We start from the raw sequence: 26,642 nt of genomic DNA, 5'->3' as shown, positions 1-26,642 counted from the left end.
CGCTGGCACAGAGGGGTGTGAGATGGTCCTAGCCTCCTGCCAGATACAGAAACCCTCAGCTGAGAAGTGGCAAGAAGCCGTCTGCGTTGCCTCGGCTGGTGCAGCACACACACACCTGATCCGAAGGCTTGTTTGTGTTGGGCTTTCCTGAAATCCTCTTGGCGGTCTGTAGAGCTTATCCACTCCTGGGTTTGCCGCTGCCACTCTAGTGACGTCCTAGCTTGTCGGTCCAGGGAGCTCTTTGTTTCATCTACGTTCGGTGCATGCTGCCTCTCAAGAGAACTTCCTTTCCTCTCTGCCGAGCCTCCACGCTGGCCGGGAGCTATTTGCTGTCTTAAACCCTGACCAGGGGGTGGGTCGGGTGGTGGTGGAAGATCTAAAAAATGTGAATAAGATTTAGATGAGCTAATTTTTGTAATTGAAACAGAAGGTCTATTTGATGCTGAAAAGAAAAGTGCCTTGCAAATAGCATGAATCACTTCGTTTGCTGATTTTAAAAGGAGGAAATTTCACATTAATCAGAAAAGTGTTTTTACCTTCTGTTTGTTTTTAACTTAGGTTACTCTCTTGCTAGGTCTTTCTAACTTCCACAAAAATCAATGAACTCTGAGCCCTGACTTACATTTCTAAGCATGGGGTTTGTTTTCTGTGGGGTATACTCCATCTGACTCTTTCAGTAATAGCAGGCAACTGAGAAAAGCTATGAAAAACTCATCTGTGCCAGTTGACAGAGTAATTTCACCCCATCATATTGGGGCTTGCTTCATCACCCTAATATTTGGGCTTCACTTTCAGCTTGAGGCTTAAACTCAAAATCTGAATATAAAACTTTATCAAAATGCATAAAGTTCCACAAAATTTTGGGGAGAAATAATTCACAAAACCTACTATCATTGAAAAAGCACCAACACAGGGAAACATGCATGGTTAAATGAAACCACCAAACAACAGATGAGCTTTTTATCCAAGCACTATTTGCAAGTTCAGCCAAGAGCTAGAGTGTTCACAGACAAGAGGATGTCCACTCTTAAATTTAGCACTCTTGAAGACATAATCAATCAAAATAAAATTGCAGCTGAACACTGAAAGACACTTGCCTGGTCTCTAACAACTACTGTCCTTCTCATATTTTTCACTTGGACTACTAAGATGCTTGTAGAATTGAAGATCAAGCTCCTAATCACATTTGTAGAGGCAAAAGTACGTTGTGTATTAGTGCTTGACCCAAGGTAATTATATAATCTGGATAATTATAACTCTAAGATATAAGATAACTATAAGATTGCCAGGTAAACCATATGATAGATTTATAATAGTCCAGAAAACTCTCAGATTATTTAAAAAAAAAAAAATCAGAAAATGCAGCACACACACACCTGATCCGAAGGCTTGTTTGTGTTGGGCTTTCCTGAAATCCTCTTGGCGGTCTGTAGAGCTTATCCACTCCTGGGTTTGCCGCTGCCACTCTAGTGACGTCCTAGCTTGTCGGTCCAGGGAGCTCTTTGTTTCATCTACGTTCGGTGCATGCTGCCTCTCAAGAGAACTTCCTTTCCTCTCTGCCGAGCCTCCACGCTGGCCGGGAGCTATTTGCTGTCTTAAACCCTGACCAGGGGGTGGGTCGGGTGGTGGTGGAAGATCTAAAAAATGTGAATAAGATTTAGATGAGCTAATTTTTGTAATTGAAACAGAAGGTCTATTTGATGCTGAAAAGAAAAGTGCCTTGCAAATAGCATGAATCACTTCGTTTGCTGATTTTAAAAGGAGGAAATTTCACATTAATCAGAAAAGTGTTTTTACCTTCTGTTTGTTTTTAACTTAGGTTACTCTCTTGCTAGGTCTTTCTAACTTCCACAAAAATCAATGAACTCTGAGCCCTGACTTACATTTCTAAGCATGGGGTTTGTTTTCTGTGGGGTATACTCCATCTGACTCTTTCAGTAATAGCAGGCAACTGAGAAAAGCTATGAAAAACTCATCTGTGCCAGTTGACAGAGTAATTTCACCCCATCATATTGGGGCTTGCTTCATCACCCTAATATTTGGGCTTCACTTTCAGCTTGAGGCTTAAACTCAAAATCTGAATATAAAACTTTATCAAAATGCATAAAGTTCCACAAAATTTTGGGGAGAAATAATTCACAAAACCTACTATCATTGAAAAAGCACCAACACAGGGAAACATGCATGGTTAAATGAAACCACCAAACAACAGATGAGCTTTTTATCCAAGCACTATTTGCAAGTTCAGCCAAGAGCTAGAGTGTTCACAGACAAGAGGATGTCCACTCTTAAATTTAGCACTCTTGAAGACATAATCAATCAAAATAAAATTGCAGCTGAACACTGAAAGACACTTGCCTGGTCTCTAACAACTACTGTCCTTCTCATATTTTTCACTTGGACTACTAAGATGCTTGTAGAATTGAAGATCAAGCTCCTAATCACATTTGTAGAGGCAAAAGTACGTTGTGTATTAGTGCTTGACCCAAGGTAATTATATAATCTGGATAATTATAACTCTAAGATATAAGATAACTATAAGATTGCCAGGTAAACCATATGATAGATTTATAATAGTCCAGAAAACTCTCAGATTATTTAAAAAAAAAAAAATCAGAAAAAGGAAGCACCTTTAGTATTGTGATGAAAACTCTCCCATATCAGGTGCCCATTTTATATGTAGAACACTTGTTGATAATTCTAGTTTTAGCGATGCATAGTCCAAATAAATCTGTGCAGCCCCACTAACTTCACTAAATCTATGGTAGTTTACACTACATATGGGTCTGTCCTGCTTTCTAGTCTTTTGTATCTTACAGTGTGGTGAGGGTTTGTCAAGGGATCGAACTTGGCTCAGTAACAGAGATGGAAAAGTAAACCTCTGCTTTACCTGCAGGAAAGTCTGATGTTTATAACTCTAGTGAAACTGAAACTCATTTTATAAATTGGTGAGTAGACCTTTGGAAGCAATTTATTTTCAACTCTATAATCTGGCTTTATATAATGCTACACAGACTTTTTTTCATGTCTTTGTTAGAGGACATGAGGTGCTACTTATATGTCATATATGGGGCAGAAATGCTTCCAATGTTGCTGAGATGTCATTTCAATCAGCATTGTCTCTTGCAGACAAATGAGGACGTGTGGGTTATTTGTGTCTACAAGGGAAAGTTGTATCTGATGTTGCTCCTGTACCTCTGTTCATAGCTGAAGTGCTATACCCCAGATTAAGATATCTATCTTCTGGCTAGAACAGCCTTATAATAATCTGTCAGTGAGCTTCATGTATGCTTTATGTTCAGCACTAATTTATTTGAGAAATTTTTAGTTATGAATATAGATGTGACCTTTTATGACAATGACTATACTTGAGTTACTGTAGGTGGAAGTGGGAGGGTATGGGACCTTGCCAATGTTAAAATTGCTTTATAGTGTTGGCTTCCAAAACGGCATTTCTTATAATTGATTTTATTGCGATCATAACCAGTTAATGTACAGAACCACAACACTGGCATCTGCTTATGCAATCTGAAATAGAGATTACTGAAGTTGTGATTTATAAGCACTTTATAGAGATGCATTGAATCCAATAAACACAGTCATAACATGACATTTGACAATGCAATTTTCCAAGATAAAATATTTACCTTTCAATATGAGCAACATTTTTAGATAGTATTACAAAAAACAAAAAAAAAGTTAAAATTATTGCAGTATTGAACGTCTTAACATACAGCACCCTTCTTCAGAAATCGCCATCTAATAGTTGTTATTAATTAGATACTGAGAAGGAAAGGTTTGTACTTAAACTGTACTGCATGTTCTAGAGCTAGCTGCCACTCCTGGAATTACTGTAGACTTATGCTGCTGATCTACTGTTAACCTGATTCTTGCTTTTATCAATCTGCAAAATGGCCAAAATAATTTCTTGATGCATAGAAATGAAATGAAAAGCCATATTTGTTAAGTTATTTGGCTGTTTTAGACCTGTGAATGAGCTGAAATGAAAAACAAAATTTATCTTCTGATGAGGCCTCATGCAATTCTAGAAGAATTATAGGTACTATGGAATAAAAAATGCAAGGTGGCTCCAACTTGAGTGCAGACTTACTGAACTGTGTCAGATATGTCTGAGAAGATCTGTAAGAATGGTTACTAATTCCAGCCAACTATTACCCGACTAAACCTTTTGCTTTTTCACCTTCTTTCCCAGGTTGATTGTCAAAGTAACACCTACCTTTCCTTTTTAATAAAAGAAGCTGAAAGAAAGCTTCATTTGGAAATGTGGCTTTTTATTTACTCTACAACATAAATTATCTCTTGCAAACCTTCTGCCTTAGATAAATAACTAAATATGCTCTATTATCTTCCCTGGGCATATATAGAGATCCCATGTATCTGGAGTTGCAAGTTTTCCCCCCTAATGCCAGAGAGAACAGCCTCCTCTCCCCTCCCTTCCCCTCCTCTCACCTTTCCCAGCTAAACATGTCCGAATGTGACTGTGCACGTGTCTCCACACACACTTGCGAGTATGCACATATATGATGGATAATGGTTGACATTTCAGCTCCTAGTAAAGGAGTAGCAGACATTAGACAAGTTGGTAGCCTCAGTCCCTAACAGGGAGAATTATTACCACATAGAGGCAAGCCAACTCACTCCAACATGTCAATTGCTTTGAGAAGTTTTGAACCGAGAAATTTAGGGACTTCTGCAGGATTTTCAGTGAGCATACCCAGAGTGGTATCACTGATTATCACTGTGCTTCCATATAAATGACATTTATCTTCCAGGTGTCAGGTAAAACACCTGAAAATCATTGAGCTAGTAACACTAGGCCAGTGGGACGCCATCCAGACTACCACTTGTAGCCTCTAATGGCAGGATTATCAAACCTGCAAGGCAATTTATCAGTGCATTGGTGGGGAGGTGATGGTCTTATTGATTTAATAATGGAACTATTGTGATTGAGAGCTGTAGGACATCAGAGTGCCTCAAAAGAGGCAGATGGATATTCAGCCTGGGACTACTTCAGCCCTCCTTTAGAAGGTAGAGCATTGGCCAAATGACTCCGTCACCAGTCAAGCTTTGGCATAGCATCTTATTATTAACTGGAAAAAGCAGAAAGTTACAGAACAAGTATAAGGACATCCCTTTCTACCTGTGCCAATGATTTGTTTTCCTAGGGGTGATAATTACTCAGACATTTAATAAGCTTCTGAACCACTTTCTAGTCTCAGAAAGTAAGCATCTTCTCTACAGTGATCTACCTCAGCAAAAATTGATTTGTAACACATGATCACAAGCCAGTGGCAAAGCCAATAGAAATCTCAAGTTTCAGTTCTCCGTTTTAACCCCTAACAGTATTTCCCTTCTGCTTCCTCTTTGAGTTTTTTAAAAATCATGCTTAACTAAGGAAGAGCTTTTATCGCCAGTCATGCAGTTACCATGCCACCACCTATATAACAGATTCCACTGTTTTGCAATTTGTGAACACTTTGTTTCCAAGAAAACAAATTATTCCTTGAGCACTAGAACAAAAAGCTTCCTATTTGTTTCTTATGGTGGACTGCGAGTTCAGAACCAAGAGTTTTCATCATTTGAAAGATTCACAAGGTATTATTCCTCTGTGGATTTGCTGATGTCCCCATGGCCTCATAGAATGGGGAGGAATTTATTTTTTTTAAAGTTGTACAGGAAGACAAATTTGAAGATTAAATCTAGAGCCAGTCTCTAGAGGATTCTGACCTGCAACTGAAAAAAATGAAGAAGAAGGCTTTTATGGGTTTTGTGTGGCTTGCTGTCAAAAGTAAGCATGAAGTTGTCTCCTCATACGCTTAAATAGTCTGGGATATGTGTGCTATGTGTTAAATATTACAGTTTCTTAGGTCTTTTGCATTGTCCGACATGGTTACAGTTAACAAGAAGAAATTGCTCAGGATGTGTACTGGAAAGGGTAGAGAAAGGACACGGCTGGAGCTTACTTGGTCAACAAAAATTTAAAATGACAGATATCTAGCATGTGATGAGACTTAAACACAGAATGCTAGGGCTCATCCAGCTTGGAATGTGAAGACGACTGACAAAGCAAGTATGTTCTCACATGGTGAATCAAAGCAGAAGCAGTTGTAAGGGAATGGATTGTAGACATCCCAAAATCAGGAGAAAAATGGAGTGATGCTTCCCACTGAAATCAGGACAGCACAGGCCTGACAAACTGACCTGATTAGGGCTCAGAATTGCTGGATCTATCCCAGGTTCTCCCACTTGCTTTTTCAAACTGTAGCTTAAGCATGGTGGCATTGTTTCTTTTTGTAAAGTTCATTGGAATATACCACACCAAGCACCCAGTTACCATTTTTAATTTCTGTATACCAGAGGTTCCTAAATTCAGTTTGTTTACATACACACAGGTGGCAGCAGCAATCTTTAGCTTCCTTAATAGACACATGTTCTTTTGCAAATTTAGCTATGACTCAGACTTGCCATTGCACTTTAATGACTCAGATTCAGGAGCAGTTGAAGTGGAAAAACAGTACAATTTGTGTTCGTTTGTTCATGTGGTAAGAGAGGATGGGAAAGGATCCTCTATTACTCCAGGACATTATAAATTTTTGGAATGTATAGTAAGCACTTTAACTAGGTTTATAACAGACAAATGTTAAGCTAATAGTGTCCAAAAGCTGTTATGATTACTGCCTGTGTTTGAGAGGTGGACTGTTGAAGGAAATGGAATATCATTGGTATTCTGACTCAAATATATGAAAGAAACTCCAATAAAATTAATATTTTAGAAAGAATAAATAAAAGAAACTAAGAGATTCCTCTTTTTAAATAAATCTTAAAATCTGATCTCTCACTAATTTAAAACAATACCAGATTTTATGATGGAGTCACTCCCCAAGGAGTCATACTTCTATGTGTCTCATGACCTGAACTGGATTCCTGCTCATTTTCTGGTACCCGCATTATGTAAAACATTTCTCTAGCAATAGCACTCAAAAGCAGAAGTATTAAGGTCTCACCATATTCAGTGCACTACAAACTCACATGTACACAGAATTTGTGGCCCAAAAGGCTCATAGTTTGGGGTGACAGGATATGCCATGGAGAAGCATTGACTTAACATACACACAGAAAGAGTACTGCCAGCACTACAGGTAACACCCAAAATTTCCAGTTACTATTCTCATATTTAATGGACCTGTGTAGCAGGGAGGCCTCTGGAATATATCCAGAAGGGGAGGGCTTCTGGATGTTTAAACAAATTCGGATCCATATATGAGTGGAGTTTAAGCTACTTTAAGATTGGGGGAAACCCCAAATAATATGGTAGTGAGGATAAGCCACAGCGCATGAGATGTAACGGTGAAGACTTTCACTTCTGGAATCTGTTCTCCGCCTTTGCGGTCTGACAAACAAGGAATCTGTCAGAGCATACTACTAAATTGTATCTGTACACCTGATAACATGACTGAGAGGAAAGCTCTGGTGGTTTTAGTGGCCACAGTCCACCTTGCAGGCTATTGATATTTTTTATACATGTACCTAGAGTAATAAATTGCACATTACAAATAAACCAAACTAAATATACTCTCTATCAAATCTGCTTATTATGTTACCTGTCCAAACAAGATAATGGAGTTGGACTTGATGATACCTATGGGTCCCTCGCAACTTGAGATATTTTATGATTCTCAAGTAATTTTTACTAGACTAAAGATGATGTTTATACTAAAATTTAAAGGCTTTTTAAAATTTTATTTTTACGCCTTCCCTATATACTGGAAGATCTGTCAAGGTGTACTTAAGATTAGGAGATAGACTCACTGGCATCACTCCCACTCCTGTGATCCAGGTAGTGTTACAAGAGCCACTGAGGCAGATGGGACACTCTAGGTCTCAGAATTGCCTTGCTTTAAACACTGAAAGAGAGGTCAGCATGAGGAGAGTGATCAAGTATCCATCTACATGGCATTACAGATACCCTTAGTAGTTCCTTTAATGCTGTTTTTCCATTTGCCTGCTTCTCCCCTCTGATCATTTCAACACTTACAGGGGCCAGCCTAGAGATCAGAAGAAATGAGATGGAGGTAGCCAGCCCGCCACCTTCCCGTCCAGTCCTCCTCAAAGAGTAACAGGCAGCAATTGTGTCTTTTGCCCAACTCAAGAAGGGGTAGACAAGGATAATGGAAGACTGAGCTGATCTTAGTCATCAAAAGAGCAGAACAGACATGCCTGAAATTTACAGATGGGAAGCAGTGGTCAGAGAGAAGTGGAGATGTCAAAGAGGGAAACAAAGTCACTGAAGTCAGCGTATGTCAGGAATGAAACAGCACGGACAAGACATGAGCCAGAATCATCAAAAAGCCATGGCACATATTGCTACAGCTGTTGGGTGGTGGTCAAAACCAGCAAAAACTTAACAGACCACTGTGGGATCAGCTCTACACTTCTACTTTGGAATTTATGGCATACTGTTACTGCTGGTGGTGATTACTTTCATTTAACGTAAAATTAAGCACAAGTCATTTTTGGGTAAGATTTATATCGAGTTCTGAGAAAACCTATGAAATGCTAACATGCTCAGAGCTGAAATGAAGAGAGGTTCCTGAAAGAGTCACTTAACCAAGCTCCACGCTGCTTGCACTGCAATATTGCTCATGTGACAACACTTCACCAAACAAATAATTCACTGTAATGTATATTCCTTAAAAGATTGTTTTATGTTGTCCCCCTTGGCACACCTGCTTGTTGCAGGTTTTCACCAGGGACTTCACCGCAGCACTTACCATCTGTTATTCCCTCCCTACGATGAGGCAAGGGGGGTTGGTCCAACCGTCCTCCCTTGTGTTTTTTAGTGGGCCTCGGCCTCTGACTCTGATTGACAGCTGCACTGGTGTTGCTGTCAGTAGAAAAAGGACTGCTCGGCCGAGGTCTCTGAGAGGAAGGGTATGCTTTGCCTAAAAAAAAGAGAAACCAGATGAAAAATTGTTATTGCCTTGAAATGGGCTGTTCTATTAATGTCAGTTCCAAAACATTAAATCTGGTCTAATTCTCAGAGGCAAGCAAGTGTCCCCTCGAGATACCCACTGATGACAACTGCTTTAAGACACACCACAACAAGCAAAGTGAGAAACTTGGCATTCTTTTGTCTTTAACTTTTGTAATTAAAATCATTCCATCTGTTGTGATAAAACTACTGTATGCCATGTAACTCCTACCTGCTCTGTGTGCTGAACAGATGTGTCATAACAACTCCTCAGCCTTGAGCAGGGAAGGAAAACACTTCTGTAGTCATATCAAATTTATCTCCTCCTGCCTTCCACCTTCACGTTTCTCAAGCCAGATTCTCATTTTAGGGGCTCCCATATGCACTGTATACTGGAGCAACTCCAGTGAGATAAACATAACTGATTTTGCAAGCAATGTAGCAGTGTATGTTTGCATACTTAAGGGCTCTCTTTTATCAAGAAATAAAAATGGGGGTATATTTAAATGCTAAATTTTTCCTGCTAATTTTCAGTATTTTTATATGTTTAAAAAATGTATTCTGACTGAATGTATTCCTGAGATATTCTAGATATATATATATACACACACACTAATCTAACTACATGATTTCTTTTAAAAAAAAAATCTTTGCTATTCTATGGACCAGATCATTAAAAGCATCACCACAGGAGCACAGTTCATTTACTACATTCACTTTCTCTAATTTTGATATTTTTATTCAGTTAACTTAACTAGGCTTATTGTTTAATAATAACTGATGAAAGCGAAAGGTCACCATCTTTTACTTTCTTTTATTCCTCTCTATATCATTCTTGCAAAGTATCTTGGAGATGTTAACACCTTAATTCGTTTAGAACTGGTACTTAAAATTTTCACTTGCTTTAATTCTATTTGGAAAATGTATAAGCCAGTCAGAACTTCTGCAGTATTCAACTTCAGAGATTCCCTGACTGTCTTGGCCTTCATCTTCTACCTTCTGACTGATGTGCACCCTGAGGAGGACACTGCTCTTAGGCAGGCTTGTCTCCCAGCAGCAGGTCATTGCCAGCTATTGCAGGTTACCACGTTTGAAATCCTCATATGGATACTGCCTAACTCTTCTCTACCAAAATTAGCCAAATTTAACTTAAATGTTATGAAAAGCATGCCTTTGCTAACCTGGCTCATTTTAACTGAAATGGGTTACAGAATGCCCACCCAAGCAGCTAATTCTGGAGCTGCGAGGAAGTAGTAATAAGCGTTTGGGGCAAAGCTGGAAACATTAACCTCTATAGCTGGCACAGCTGCAGCCAGACAAAGACAAGTGATCAAGTCCTTGTTTCATAGATAGGATAAAACAGCAGATGAACACAGACAAAATATTAAAATTTCATTTAAAAATAAAAAAAAATACCACTAATGCAAAGAAATTCAGATATGAGCCTGAAATTCCATCCTAGCTCATAGCACATTGCACAGATGTTTTGCAAAAATAAACTTGCAACATGCAAGTGCAACTAGTGAGCACAGGATGAAAACTCTTCACACTTATTCTCTTGACTAAAGAAATATGATTATTCATTGAGAATGTTGGTTTGGAAATGAAATAGAAGGCAAACATTCCCTCTTTTATCCCTCTATGAAAATGAGGGAAAATAAATAGCACTGACCTAAATCAGACATGGGGCAAACACAAATAACGTGCAGGCTCCCAAAACACATTTTTCTATGCACCTAATAACTGATTACAGCATCTTGTATTTGTATGCAGTCCTACCCTTCCAGTAAGAACTGCTGAGCAGTGTCAGAGCCTGTGTAGTAGATTTAGTGAGTGTTAAGTGGAGACAAGGATGAATCCACTAATCCTTGATTTAATTTCCCAAGGGTGTTAAAAAGGAAAACTGTCTGAACTTCATGGCAAATCACACAATGGCTTCTGGAAACTGGAATCAAAGCGTCTGCCAGGAGAGACACCTTGTGCCTGAATTTACCAGTGCCCCTCATGCTTGGCAATCAAACACTCCCACGTGAGGCTATCAAGCTGGCCTTCTCCTCTCACATCAGTGAGAATATTTTACAGCTGTTCTGATGGGGTGAAAATAACTGTCCAGAATGCAAAGGAGTAGAGAGTTTGGGACCTCCAGAGCAATGAACAGAAATAATAGTGCTGCTTCTTCACTACAAGACACCATTTTGCATGATGTGGGGTTTGCTGTGGTACAGCAGGTCCGTAATAGGCCTGTCTGATTGATCACAGCACCCTGGGAGGTATTGTATCAAATTGACACTGCAGTAAGCACTGGGGGGTTATTTCCAAGCACTGGGGAGTTATTTCCATTTGCGGAGGTTTTTGTGAGGACAAGAGGGGAGGGCCGTTTATTTACATGTGGATTTTATTTTGTTTCCATTTTGCCTGCTGGATCATTAAGAGAGTAATAATCATAAAGTCTCTACCACAACCATTAGATACTTTGTTCTACCCCAAAACTCTAATAGTCTGTCCAAGGGATTATGTGCCTACTCAGTTTAAGTGCATTTGTGACCTAATTAAGCAAGGAAAATATAACTGACAAGAGGGCTGTCATCCTTTTCTTGTACTTTCCCTTTACATAGCTAAAATAAATTATATTTATTTAAAAGTCTTTATGTGTTTGTGTGTCCATTTACTTTTGTTACATGTGTGTTTGTGGTGGAAACTCTACTTTTCAATGGCCTGATACAAGCAACATTAACTTTGGGCGAATCTTTGCATTAGCTCTTGCTGAGGTCAAGAACAGCACCAAAAGGTTGTGAATGATTTGTTCCTTTCATTCAAGACTGTTTAGGAGACCCTTCAAGTAAAACAGTATATTTTAAATTATAGTTTGGCCAAATGTGTCCATAGTAGATGAGTGAAGGTCTACATCAGTTTTCCTTCTGTTTTGCTTTGTTTTTTTCAAATTATGAGATAGATTTACTCAGTCAATTTTCCACTAGTGTAAGAAGCAAGTGAGGGTTTTAACTACTCTTAATGGTGAAATAACTATCTTTTAAGGATGATTAATACCTGACCAAAGTCACTGGCAAAAGTCTCAGTGATTTGAAAGCTGGATCTGTTCACCCTGTAGTTTGTTGGTGACAGGACTTTGCCATCAATTCTTTTCTTCATTCCTAATGCTCCTAAAAGGCAGTGTTTGCCATGAAGTTATGGCATGCAGGAAAAATGTGATTTTCAGCTCTAACATGTGGAGTTATTTCTCTTAAACGCACATACTTTACTTAAAGATAGACTTCATACCAGACTAATAGTAAAAAATTTTGAATGATATGAACATTATGGGACCTGTGGGCAGGAATCGGCTGAGAAAGCATAACAAAAATGACCCAAGTTCATACTTTTATATAAGATATGTGGATTGAAATAATTAGTTATTTTTGCTGTTTTGATAAGACTAAGCAAATGCAAATACATTTTTTTTTCCAGAATACTTAAAAATATTTTTTTCTAGAAATAAACATATGGGTCTTTAAAAATATGAACTAAATTGTATTTACTTCTAATAATTCAGTTTAGAAGATTGGCTGTTTTCAAAAGCAATAATCACGTTACCTTTGATACATCTAACTTGGCAGATTCAGTTGGCATAACTAAAATTAAATCTTATCAGAATATATTAATTTATTGAATTAAGTTTTTTTTAAATTAGGTATTAATAAGGCTTTTAAACAGTTTATATTGTTAACAATAAAAGCACATCAATTCACCCCATGCTTAGAAAAACTTCACAGAAAAATACACTTTTGAAAGAAGAGATGCAACAGAAGAGCAGGGATGGAGATAATAGTTTAAACATGATGTTCATCATTGGAAAGGTGAATGATTGTGAGGAGATTTTTGCAAAGAATGAAACAATCAAAGACTGCACGGAGGAATTAGTGATCTCTTCACTGAAATATTAAACGGAGCATACGTCAGTAAATCTATAGCAGAGTCAGCACAGAAGGAGCTGCAGCAGACTGAAGGTGTATATTAAAAGCTTGTGCTATTCACACTACTTCAAATCACTAAAAATGAAACCCAATGCAAGGTTTCATTTAATATATACTGGTAAAAGTATCTCCATCCACCTTATTCCATGCATGTTAGACAAGTGTGAGACGCAGGTTCACTTTAAAAAAAATAGGCAGAGACACCCTTCATGCAGAAAGCATCAACTTTGAGTCTACAAACCTGTTCTCGTCAGGCTGGTTCCATCCAGCCTAAAACCAGCTTTATCTGCTGCTGCAACCAGTGCTTGTGCAAAACTGCCGCTGGTAAAGATCGAGTCATCTGAGGAGCTACCTACACTAGATCTATGACTAGAAAAGTTACGGTCCTCATCAGACGCAGAACCCCATCCATTTACCATTGAACCTAAAAACAAATGTAGGGGTCTAGTGAGTTGTACACATTCGATATTTTTTGATCATCTAAAGCTTAAAGACCCACTTAATATGTCCTTTCTCAACAGGAAATCCAAAATTCATTTGACAGAGCTTGGTACAACAGAGCAGTATCCATCTAAAGCTTCAAGACGCACTTAACAAGAGGAAACACAAAGTTTATCTGGCAGAATTTGGTATAAAAGACCACTATCAAAACTAAGTGGTATCTCATTCATAGCTCGCTCCATGTTGCTTTGATCCTGTAAACAAAATGATACGTATTCTCTACAAATATGAAGGCTTCATAATAAATTCTTTTGAAAATTAATAGGTTTTCCCTAGGAATTAAATGAATGTGTTTTTTTTTTTTTTTTTTTTTTTTTACTTGGCTTATTAAAATCAATAGCCTGTTTGATACTTGCAAAAAGCAGTCTTAATTTAGGACAGCACAAGTGCAAATCTTAGTAGATATGGCTGAAGTCAGACATGGGTTTCAAGAGCTGTCCTGAGCAAGACTGGCATTAGGTCATTTTCTCGATCAAAACCTTAAAATAGGTAAGCAATTTTAATGGCTTGAAGGAAGCTGACCTAAAGTAGTTAATTCTAGTAGATTAGCTACTTTTTTAAAAGGTTGGAAATAATGAACATTCAACAGCAGAGCAAAAATATATTCAAATTTAATACTGAGTCATTCACTAAGCCAATGCTAGCCTCATGGTACCTTCTACCTATGGATTACCACCACTGCAGGAGGGGAAAGTGATAACAACATCATAAAAATGCAGTCAGAAAACCAGATACCAGAAAAAGCACATGAAAGAAATATAGAAATCTTGACATAACTAAAATGTAAAGAGCAAAACAGTGAAGGAAGGATTAATCTTATTTACTCTTTTTATATTTTCTTTTATTTTTTCTGATGAATGAAGCATCAATCAGCAACCTAACGTGGCAGTACAATGTACTTTCAAAAGCTATTGCTTCAGATTTTTTTCGAAGTACTGAAATTCTGTTTGTTTTGTGGCTTCAGATGGAGATGATGGTGTCTTGTACTTCTAAAAACCATGGTTAACAGTCACAAAGTAATTCTACACTGTGCAGGGGAGCAAGAGGCAAAGGAAACCTAGGTAGCACCAAGAACCTAGCTTCGCTCCTGGAACAGGGCAGCCATGCTAATGGCTGAGGTCCAAGCTGCACCAAGTCCAGCTGAGGTGCAGAGCTACCAGACTGCTTTTGGGACCTGCGCTGCTGCATGGCATTGCATGGTGCTATGTAGACATAGCGTATTGTTCTGAGATACCTCAGCCACCTATCTCAAAATACCTGAAATTTGCTTTTTAAAAACAGTGGCATGCAAATGTTGAAAAAAAATCCCAATGAACCCATGAGAATCTGCAGAAAACTGGTTTTCAAAGATATGAAGACACCCGTAGAGAGATACATCATAGCCCTAACTTAACTATACAGTTAGCACAGCTGAATTTATGTAAATACACACAAAATGTGTAGCAGTGTAAGTCATGTTCTTCAAAGCCTTTTCAAAAACCATGTCCAAGAAGGTATTATTGTGTTCAAAATTGTTAACCAGTAAATCAATAATGACATGCTTATTAGTACCAAATTGATAAGCTAATTTTCTAACGGTGGTGTCAAATATTAAAATTATCCTGCACAAATAAGTCATGAGTACAACCAATGAATACTGGAATTTAGTCAGTAGCACACTGCACCACAAAACCCAAGAACAATGGATTATTTTGTGATGCTGCAGTGACCAAACCTTTTAATGTCAGCAAAGTGGCAGGCTATAATAACAAAAGTCCGTGCACTCCTAAGACACAAGAAAAGAAACCGAAGAGGTCTAGGGAGGTCTGACAGGCAGAAAGTGTGTTAAGTGCAACAGAGAGTGACAGAGTTTGATTCTGCTTGCCAAGAGCACACATAAAATTGTTATTTTCCAAACAGACACGACCTAATACAGACAGATGTAAGGAAGCCTAGATAACAGCAAGGGAAGGCTAAAACTGAATTTCCTCTGAGAAGACAGTTTCTGAACTAAGAATCAAAGTGTGATAGGACATCATAGAGAATAGAGAGTAAAAGGCTTAGCAACAGTTATTGATGATGTATGAAAAGAGATACTACAGATAAAACACTTCATGAAGATGTAAGAAAATGAAATGCTATAGCTGAGGACATTTTCAAACAATCACTTATCGACATATTCTGCAAAGTATGTAAGCACAAGCTGAAACATAAAAATATAACTAGAGCTACAGATATCAAAGGATGACACTTGGGTACTAAAAATTTAACATGTATCTTGTTAGCTTCAGGGTCCAAGGGTTTTATATGATAAATTCTACTCTCTACACAGAGACATATAAAAACATACTGGTACAGAATAGGTATGGTTTTCAACTAGCACAAGCACAAGACCATGGATGTTTCACAGGAACTTGGGTTTTAATTTCCATTTGCTCACATTGGTCTGTCCATTTTCTAACAAGTCACTCAGCTGTTACACAACATATAGTACACATGATAATTTGGATGGGAGGCTTTCAGGGTATGTCTAGGAACACTTGCAATTTTTCATCCTCTCTTTGAAGGGCTGGACTAAGTTCATCCAGTCAAAAAAAAACCCCAAAATCCATGTTTTAATTACGAAATATACTAAAAATCTGTAAAAGCTCATAATGGTCTCTCCAATGTGTGTTCATACTCCTATTGTACTGCACACTGATATACATGCCAGATTTTCCTAAAAATAGCTAAAATTTAATTACCAGTAGAGAGCTGTTATCGGACTGCCAATTTTTCAGGCTAACTCTATAGGAAAGAATAGAACTCCCATTCCAGAACTCCTCTGCATTCCCATGGACAGCAAGCATTAATAAGGCTGGGAATAGTACACTCTGCCCATGGACTTCTTCCCTTTTTCCTCTGCTCCAGCAGCTGTGTTAGGAGGCACAGCCTGTCAGGATGGAAATATAGCTTAATTCTCACAGGGATGTGAGCTTTACTGGGATGTCACCAGAGTTTACAACTAAAGCAAAAAATAACCCCACCTGGAGTACTGCATACAGTTATGGGGTTCCCAGCACAGGAAAGAAATGGACCTGTTGGTCCAGAGAAAGGCCATAAAAAGAACCAGAGGGATGGAGCACCTCTCCTGTGAAGAAAGGCTGAAAGTTGGGGTTGTTCAGCCTGGAGAAGAGAAGGCTCTAGGGAGACCTTACTGCGGCCTTTCAATATGGAAAGGGGGCTTATAAGAAAGAGAAAGACTGGAGAAAGGCTTTTTTACCAAGGCCAGTGAGTGACAGGACAAGGAACAATGTTTTTAAACTGAACGAGGGTAGGTTTAGATTGGATATAAGGAAGACATTTTTCACAATGAGGGTAGTGAGGCACTGGAACTGGTTGTCCAGAGAAGTTATCCATGCTCCATCATAGGAAGTGTTTGAAGTAAGGATAGATGGGGCTCTGAGGAACCTGGTCTAGTGAAAGATGTCCCTGCCCATGTCAGGGGGACTGGATTAGATGATCTTTAATGGTACCTTCCAAATCAAACCATTCTATGATTCAATGACCCTATGATACTTGTGGTTGCTGGAAACAGAGGCAAAACTCCTTATAACTGCCGAAGTCAGCAAGCTACCATGAGACATATACAGCCCCCACAGCTTTATGTGACCAGGTACCTAAAGGAGAAATTTCTACATTATTTCAACTGGTTCCTGAGCTATTCGGTTTCCCTGCATAATTCTTTCCCCGCCAAAACTCGCAGCAGTAAAACTCCAGCTTGCTTTGTCCTCCAGAGGTGTGGACATTGCCCAGTAGGCATGGCAATGCTGGAGCCCAGCCGGGGCACCTCAGGCTACCACACAGCTGTGTTAACACAGCACACATGGTGACTGCTTGTTTAAAGGCATCCACTGACCTCTTGTTTTCCAAATGAGATGCACATTTGTTTCTCTCTGAATAAAGGCAGAATAAGAGATGCCGACGTCCCTTTCAGATCAGCTATGCATTTTGAAATGGAATGAAACAGGCTTTTAGTGTCTCCTTTACATGCAGCTCACTATGCGTTTTCCAAGAGCACATTTGAGTTTTTACGCTTTCTGGCAACTGTAAATTTTACTCTTGCTGACAGCAGCAGTAAATGCTTTATGCAGAACCAAATCAACTCTGTGAAAAGTTGAACTCTGTTTTCTTGCTCCATAAAATATCTCTTGGTGCTAATGCAAACAGAAAGCTTCTTTGCTCTCAGCGAAAGGTGAGGGGAATAGAGGTGCTAGTTTCCTGTAGACTGCATGCTACTGCTTTTAGTGAAATTTTGCAGGCAATAAAAATGCTATTTTTCTTTGTAAAGTGTACTCTTGCTTTACTTTAAAAAGTAAATCTAATGCACTTGTGAAGTAAAAGCTGCTCACAACAATCCATTAGATACTTTTCTCTACGTACCAAACTCTATATGCATGCTTTAAGTTAACAAGTGATGTCACTGGGACTTTTATGTGTATGCTTATGTGGTTTTCTTCACAAGACCATTAAGCACATGCTAATATTAAGCCCCTGCTCCTCTGCAAGTTTTGTGATGGAATAGGGCTAGAATGCTTAGCTTTGTGAAGTATGGATGGTCATTTGGGACTGATGCTACTTCAGCTGAAATCAGTTACAGAATTCCTTTAATCTTTTTACAGAGAAAGACATTATCCTCTTTTGGATATATCTGACTACTGTCATGATTGCAAAAAAAGAGAATGTCCACTGATTTTGGTGGAAGTGATGGAATCAAAGGGGCAATAGTCATTGGACCATTCATGTAAGAAAGAATAATAGAAAGGGATGAATGCAGAATATAAATATGATCACACTTTAAAAATTAGACCTAGATCTATATTTTACATTATACTTCACTATAAATGCCCAAATATTTAAATGTATACACCTGAAATAAACACTTAAGTTTTAATTTTTTTCTTTTGGGGCAGGAAACACTAAACAAAAGGAGGTAAAAATCATACATACATATTTGGCACTTCACAGGTCCAACTATAATTAATGCACTTCATAAACATTTAATGAAAAATTAATTTATGTCACTTAGCCAAATTTATTTGTGTTTGCATTTTCAATCTTTCTAGATTTTTTGTTTTCCATATTGCTGAAAGGCACAAAATTTCTCAAATTTATTCAAGCTGTTAGAAAAGAAATGCACACAGAACATTAAGTAGTTGCTCAAATGTTGCTGAGCAGTAAAATACTATGATAAAGTGGCATCTTGCTGTGTCTCTATTACTTCTTCAGCACTAAAATTAATTTATGATCAGTCATCAATTCATTTACATGTCGTTTTATGCTAAATCCATCGTTGCTGATGAATGCATATCCCTAGATCCATTAAGCTAGAGTAAAGTCTGTGCTTTATAATATGACCCTGCTAATTGTTGCATTACCATTTTTATGAGATACAAAAAGTAGCAGTTTCTTATTTTCTGAGCACACATTTAATCCATGAAACACATTCTTCCTATTAAATGCAATCTGTCTAACTGCTTAAAAAATAGAATCTTTTGCAATAGGTATCCCTAAACAAATCAATATAAATATTGAACTCTGCCATGGTAAAATATGGCTCATCAAAATGATTTTGTGTAATTTTCAAGAATTATTCCATTTGCGCTCAGACACAATGAATGAACAACTTTTACCATGCAGACAGTGATCAGTGATTCTTTTAATCAAGACTAAAACATGCCAAATAAGGGTTTTTCTTCCTTGCTGAGCTATACAACACATGGAGATCTTTCTAATTTCAGATCTATATAGTTTTATTGAAAGAAAAATAATTATCCATTTGCAGTGTCAGTGTTTACAAGAATATCTCTCTACTTGTATCAGCTTGTATCAGTTAGGTAGAAAAGGGCTTGTTATAATTTCCATGCTACTTAATGGGCGTAGCTCTCCCCTAAGTCAAAAGGACCAGGACTGAAGATATAACAGCTCTCACTACCAGCTTTGCTGGTGGTGCTGGGGGAGAAGATAAGGAGAGGGCAAGGAAAATCCCAAAAGCATAATACTTTGATCTGACAAAATCTATTGTTATTGTTAGGGTGTTTTCAGTGAGAAGCAAATTCATTTCTTATACAGTCATCATATGCAATTAATTAAGTCTATTAAAGTAGAATAATATAACCGACTCTTCATGACCATTCATGCCATAACTTTGCACAGCAATTCATTATAAAGCCAAACATTAAACATAAGCAAAAGAAAAAAATAAATCATTGTGTCTCTGAAAGCAGAAATAACCCTGAATAACTGTGAATTACAAGTCAAGTGAGCACAAGTTTTACAGCTCTTTTTCAGTTTTCTTCTTTTTAAACAAATCAGAATCAGTAACTTGGTATCCTAACAAACCATGCTGGGAATGAAGCAAAACCTTGGCCTTAATTTCATATTCTATCCCATAAATGTTCAAATCTAAACCTCCCTCCTTGAGTTGTCTTTGCAATATCTGGAAAATGTGCACTCCTCCTTTCTTTTCACGTTATTATACACGTCAACTTTATGTCTCTGCCACCTGCAAAGAGAAAAGCTTAATAGTGCAGATTAAACCCTTGTCTGAATCTTCAGTTAGCTGTAACTAAAACTCAAGGGCCTGGAAGACAACCTGACTTTTAAACAGTTTAAAGGAGCAACATTGTGGTTTCAGAGGAATTTAGCAGTTGGACCTCAGCTCACACAGTGCCAGTTTTTCCTCTCAGAGGATCCCACATTTGGCATTGGATGAAAACTTCAGTCTCAGCTCAACCATAAAGAACAAAATACCATTTCACTGCAAGAGTGGGTATCTTCAAGTCATCACTGAGGCATGCAAACAGTACAGGGTGAAACAACTCGCCCTGTTCACCCTACAGCAACTCTATCTGGAGCAAGACTGGACTGAGGGATGCCAATTTAGACTTCTGACAAACATTGAACTCACAGCACATGCTTCAAAATGAACAGAAATAGTGCTTCATCTGGGTCAGCTGTTCTCATTTGCCTCCATTTTTTAATATGTTTAAAAAAGTGAAAACATGGTATATAAATTCCTAGGAAAATGCTGGTTTACATCACAACAAGCCCTGTGAAAAGAAGCAGCTTATATATTCTCAGTGCAAGAAAGAACAATTTAATTGCTCCACAGCATTCTGAAAGCAATCAGATTAAAGAATGAGAAACAGCTTAGATACAATGCATGCGATTTGTTATATACCCTCCTTAACACCAGTAAATGCAGCCTGGAAGAGTTAACAGAAACAGATACAAAAAAATTAAAATTCTCTTCTGAAAAAATTCGCCTAATATAATAAGCAAGTCCCTTCCACCCCTAGAAAAAACACAAGCCCAAAACAAGCCCTCAGAAAATCGAGATTTTACCTATATAGTAACTGAGGAAAACAGAAGTAGTTTTGTTATTTGGAGAATGTGCCATTTTACAGATCATTTACACTGTGGCTGTATTTTTGTTAGGTTATAGTTCCTTAATTGTTTTAAGTCAATCTAAGTGTTGGCTATACACTATAGGGGCAGGCTGTCATTTTGCTTCCCTTACAGCTGCACGTTCCCTTCCTGCAGTGCTGCCTAACACCTTGCCATGCCGTGAACCAGATCAAGGAACAGATCCAGCTAGTAATTAAACAAGAAAAAACAAAAGAAAAACCTTAATTTTCAGCTGAATGAGGTCATATCAAGATAGTGGTGGAAATGAGTGAGAGTGCACCTAGATTACCTTAAATACACTCCCAGCCTACATTACCAGGTTCTGCCCAATTTCTTCCAAAAAAATAACACCAGGAAGTTTTTAACACTCCAATAATTAAACATTTAACAACCCAATAATTAAACAAGTTTTTAAACTATTAGAACAAGCTTGAATGTTATTCATAAAAGGAGAAATTGTAATAAGCACAAAAGTCTATGAATTGGAGCAAAAATGCAGATACTCCTTATATACTTCAAACCGGGACAGCTAGGTAGAATGGTCCAAAATATTAGGTGAAAAAGCAGATGTGAAAACCATTAATTTACTGATTTACAGATATGTCAACGCTGACATATTAATATATACCAAATGGAAAATATCTTGCCACCTGATTTTGTATTTATTTATTTATTTACTTATTTATGTATTAACAGTGCAAAAACCTTACTGCATTCCTAATGGAAAGGCTTCTGAGCCATTAGTGAAATATGCAAAAATATGCAGAATTGTAGCCCGAAGGAGATTACACTAGAAATTCAAGCGAAGTGACTTAATGTACTCATGCACTAATAAGTTAACCTTCTCAATTCAGGGATTTAAACTTTAACTCTATGGCCTTCAGTTGGATCCGGATTTCAAATCACAGCAGCAGAGATACAATTCTTAAATCTTAATTAGATTGGCAAGCAGCCTGGCCCTAGGGTGAAGGAAAACCTGGAAAGTGGGATTAAGCTACACACTATTTCATTCAACAAGGGAAAAGGAAGAAAATTATAGGTATTGATGCTCCGTCACTGTCAAATTCCTGCAGTGTTTTCAGAATAGCAATGTTTAAGTAAGGGTGCAAAATCCTTGGAATTTCAAAAGTCCAGAACAATGAGATGAAATTTAGCAGTGCTATGGTAGTGAATTGTACTAAGTAAGTCTCCCTTAAAGTACAACTAACAATCGGTGTTCTTCTGCTGAGATCAAAGACTATCGACACTATATACATTTGGGTCTCCAATAAAGCTCTACTTTATGGATGCAGAACGGTATATAGAGGCCCAAGTTTAACCTAAGGGGAAATATGCTGATGCCTGCAAAAAGTTCATTACATGCATATAAAATCTGCATTTTTAAAAAAGTATTTTTCGCTGCCTAGACTTCATCAACAGCAATTTTATTCAATCAGGTTCTGTGCATGAGTATAGCATGCCTTTCTAGTCCCCCTTGATGATCCTTGTTGTAACTTTCCAAGGCATGCAAAAGACAAGAAGCAATGAAGGAACGAGTGTCAGAATAATTAAATGTCTTCACTAAAAAGGAACAATTACTACATTCAACAATACAAAGTAGGTTCAAAATACACTTTTTCCTACATAAATGTTGCATTGACTCAACAAATAAACATTGTGCTGATCTAACTACACTTATTCTGAAGTCTTTTAACTTCCCTGTGTTCATCCCTGAAAGAATTTACCCAGCAAAATATCTAAAAGTGCTTTAAGATAGAATTTTTATGCTGCTCCTGATTTATGAAATATATGTTCCTAAGCCAAAGCCTTCCCCCTCCTTTCTGTGTAACTGGCTTGCTTCTCCAGTAGAGTGAACTTTTCATGAAAGCTAGGATATAATTGAGTTTGCTTTCAAGACTTTAAAGCTTTTTAAAATTCATGAATTTTCTTATCATTTCGCAGCAAAGCAAAGTATTTTCAAATCCTTCTTTAACTTTAGAGTTTAATACTAACACATTTTAAATTTTACAGAAATAGAGTGGAATAAATTTTCACTTAGAAAGTGTTTGATTGATGATGTATTTTACTGTTAGGAACAAGTTGGTGTCACTGTTAACTGTGTTTGGTTACCTGTCACAGAGCTGTCTAGATTGTCCATACTGGAGCCTGGAGTATGCTCTAGACCTCTTAGTGGCCTACTGATTTCTACAGTTTCTTCTTCAATATCATCCTCGTCATCATCATCATCTGGAACATCTGTTTCCAAATCTGAAATAAGGTTTCCAGATACATATCCTAGGGGTGGAACTGGAGCCTGAGGAGGTTGTGTATTGCTTTGGATGTGCCTACACAAACAAACAGGAAAACATCATCAGAATGGATGAGACGTCGTACCACATGGTGAATAAGCCTTTCCGTAAGTCCTGAGGCACATTTACAAAACATGCTTGTTAGGTCAAACTCAGAAGAGTCAGTTCAGTTGTACAGTGTACACAGTGTCCACAGAGGCTGCATAAATCAGGTAGGAAGTCCACGGAAAACACAATTCTGAATCCCAACCTAGCATATAAGTGTCTCACCCAATATTCCACCTTGCAAATTACACCTTGAGCCAAAAATAAATCTCACTCCTGCTTAAACAGACTCGGTACCCTTAAGTAGAACTCACCCTAAAGAGGAGGAAATGACCAGTGGGACAGAAGAAATTTTCAAGTCCAATGAACCTATTAGCATTGAGGCCATTTTTATTTTGCATTATTCCAAGTAGTTTAATTGATTTAATTGCAGCAGTATTAGGGCATGCATGTGTGAAATTACTGGATGCAGTAATCACAATTAAAAAAAGAAAAACAAAGATAAAAACCACCTACAGGATAGTTAAATGGCCAAAGGCAAGCACGGGAATTGGAGCTTCATTTGTGGGATCTCTAAGAGACCAGAGAGGAAAAGAACAACCATCGACTTTCAATGTAGCATTCTCCACAGCACTACAGGTACACCAGGGGACCCAGGCACGACTGGCCTTGGCATGATAGCATGTACCATGCTTGAAATTGCTAACTTAGGCACATGGGAATCCTTGAGTGGCTGTTCGTGAGGTGCCATGACCTGATTCAAATCGGCAGCGCTCTGGATGGGATCCAGGATTCTGCTGGTCTCTGGCTTGGACATAACAGAAAAAAATTACAACTGTCACCTGATTAGTTTCCTAGCTCTAATATAATTTCAGTGAAAACTTTGTGCTCTATTATTGCCTACATTTGATAAGTGCGGTAATTCTCTTTATTCAAACAGCTTTTTATCTTTCATAATGTAAATCTATTGGATCTGAGAATGTCACGGTAAATGTTATGTACCACTGGAATCTCTCTCCGCCTTGGTGTAGGCTTTAAATTACTGCTTATTCTGAAGCTTATTTGCAGAGCAAATGCTTCCCTTCTGATATACAACCCCCTTCTGATTAGCAGTTCTTGAATACTTTTCTGTCTGGACACCAGATTCTTAGCTATGCAGTGTTCAGAACACTGCACTAAAGGGCACTACCATCTAACTAACCCTCAATAAACAGTGTGATTAGCTCCCAATCAAGCAAAATACTTAAGTATATGCTTAATGTTAAGCATGTGATAGAACAATTGAAGTCAATTTCTCATGTACTTGTAGTTAAGCATATACTTAAGTGATTTGCTGGATCAAGGCCATAATGATTATGTACTGTTCCAGTAATCTCTAATGTGCTCTTTCTTAAATTTCTAGTTGGCTGGTCTCTATATTTCTCTTCTATTACTCCTACAGTAACCTATCTGACAGGTCTCATCTTGTTTTGTTTCCTCCCCTCTCCACACAGGGGGAACAGGTTAAGTATGTGAAAAGAAAACTAAGAACCCTTCCTTTCCACTTGAGACAATGGAGGGCTTTCCACTGACTTTGCACACCATTGGCTAAACAGCATGGTATGCATCCAGCCAAGCATTAAATAATTCCATGTCACAACTACTGCAAAAATAACCTGTATTTGCAACTCTCAGTATTTACCCCAATACCTGCTATAAGGTTTTGGTATGAAAATAGGATTTATTTCCTCTATATTTTTTTCAGAGTTTCATGCTGAATTACTGTGAACTTACACAGGAGCAACGTTAAAATGTGTGTATTCCTAAGCACACTATGAAAGTTTCCAATCAATTTTCATTTCTCCACAAAGGGAGCACAGACCTTTCCTGTCAGCTGCAAGAGGCTTTGCTACAGAGTCCTACTACATTACCCACTCCCAGACTGGCACCCGTGGTTTGTAGGGTGTAGAAAGGGTAACAGCTGCAAAATGCAGCAGCCATGGACCGCGGAGACAGGGTATGCATCTGCGTGATGGCTCAGAAGTCAGTTACCTTCAATAGGCCAGGTCTAGCTGCTGCCTGGGATTTGGGTCTGTCCCCCAGGCAGCCCGGGGTCTGTGCTTGGCAGCCTGGCGCTGCAGCAGGACCAAAGTACCCTGTTGATCGAGTGCAGATTGCAGACAAGCCTCCAGGCTTCGAAGGTGTCCAGGGAAAACAGCTGGCTTTGATTTGGCACCGCCTGCCTACCTGCCTGATCTATTTATGGTAGCTCAAGCTGAATAACTTTGTGGCTTTATTTACCAGAGAAGAAAGGCTGCTCCTTTGCTGGCAGCACGCCATTCGGTAACTAGCTCTGCTCCTCTCCTCTGAGATTCGCGGGCTTTGTCTGGATAGAAAAGTTGTAAAAGGACAACTGCCACTTAGGGAACGCCCAGAAAGCAACTGACCTTCACCATATCCCCAGCCTGGTGCAGTTGACAAGTTCTTTTTCAGTCCCTGAAGAGATTGCTTCTGTTTGTTTTTGCAGGGGAAATGTTACTGTGGTATTTGCTTGCTCTTCCCTTAAATAGGCATAAAGCACTCTGAAACGCGAGAGCCGTTTTGTACATTCTAACAACTTCCTTCCTGCTATTTCTAGGTTTTTCCCTATGAATCAGAAATTTCCATGGGATTTCAAGCTACAGTCAGAGATGCAAATGCTTCATTCTCATGTAACACAGGGGAAAAGCTGCTACATTGCGATTTCAGGTGGCTAGCGTTATTTTTAATCAGGAATTTAGAACCTCAATATTTTTGAAAATCCTAAAAAATGTGTATCTTTTTTTAGCCTGAAAAGAGAGTATTCCGAGCTGTATACAAGTTGTTAGTAGGTGGGTGTTAACTACTTAGTTGAATATATGTAAAACTCCAAAGGAATCTTATTTTTACATGATTTAACCCATTACCAAGCATTATTGTTTAAATAGCACCTACTAATGATTAAGGCCTTCCCACTGTACAAACAGTTTTGCTATTTCTCCTTCCATTTTACTGCCTTGGAAACATTACTGAAAGGTTGAGCACAGTTGATATTTATGTCATCAAAGAATAAATTATTATCATGCTTTCATTTCCCAGACCGCAGTGACCCCTTCAAACATTTACCATGTCTGCTTTGCTATATCAAACTGGTAAGCCCTAGTTAATTCATCAAGGTGGGCTTGAAGCATTGGCTGCATCTCCTCTCGTGGAGATGGTGTGAGGGTTGCAGTCGACTGTTGCCCAAAGGAGATCGCAGGTGATGAAGCTACTCCTCGGACAGGAGGTGTAGGGACACGATCATCATCTTCTTCAAGCTCATCCTCCATGCCCTGATGTAGGTAGGTCTGAACTGGCAAAGGCGGACACCAACCATCACTGTCATATCTAAAATAAAAACCAAGTAAACTTAATATATAT

At 38.3% G+C, this 26,642-nt stretch overlaps 1 protein-coding gene across 1 annotated transcript in view; it reads right to left on the bottom strand.

The window, feature by feature from the left end:
• The window catches only part of ROBO2 (roundabout guidance receptor 2), a 936,606-nt gene that overhangs the window by 10,985 nt on the left and 898,979 nt on the right, over nt 1-26,642 (bottom strand). Inside the window, exons 23-26 of the mRNA XM_014947324.1 lie at nt 26,349-26,609; nt 23,002-23,216; nt 13,205-13,387; nt 8,793-8,963 (exon numbers count right to left, since the gene is read on the bottom strand). Of these exons, the coding sequence (XP_014802810.1) occupies nt 8,793-8,963; nt 13,205-13,387; nt 23,002-23,216; nt 26,349-26,609 (830 nt within the window). The remainder of the gene's footprint in view (nt 1-8,792; nt 8,964-13,204; nt 13,388-23,001; nt 23,217-26,348; nt 26,610-26,642) is intronic.

Source organism: Calidris pugnax, unplaced genomic scaffold, assembly GCF_001431845.1.
Source record: "Calidris pugnax isolate Ruff unplaced genomic scaffold, ASM143184v1 scaffold95, whole genome shotgun sequence".
In the NCBI taxonomy this organism is placed as follows: domain Eukaryota; kingdom Metazoa; phylum Chordata; class Aves; order Charadriiformes; family Scolopacidae; genus Calidris; species Calidris pugnax.
This window is presented reverse-complemented; position numbering and strand designations above follow the sequence as displayed.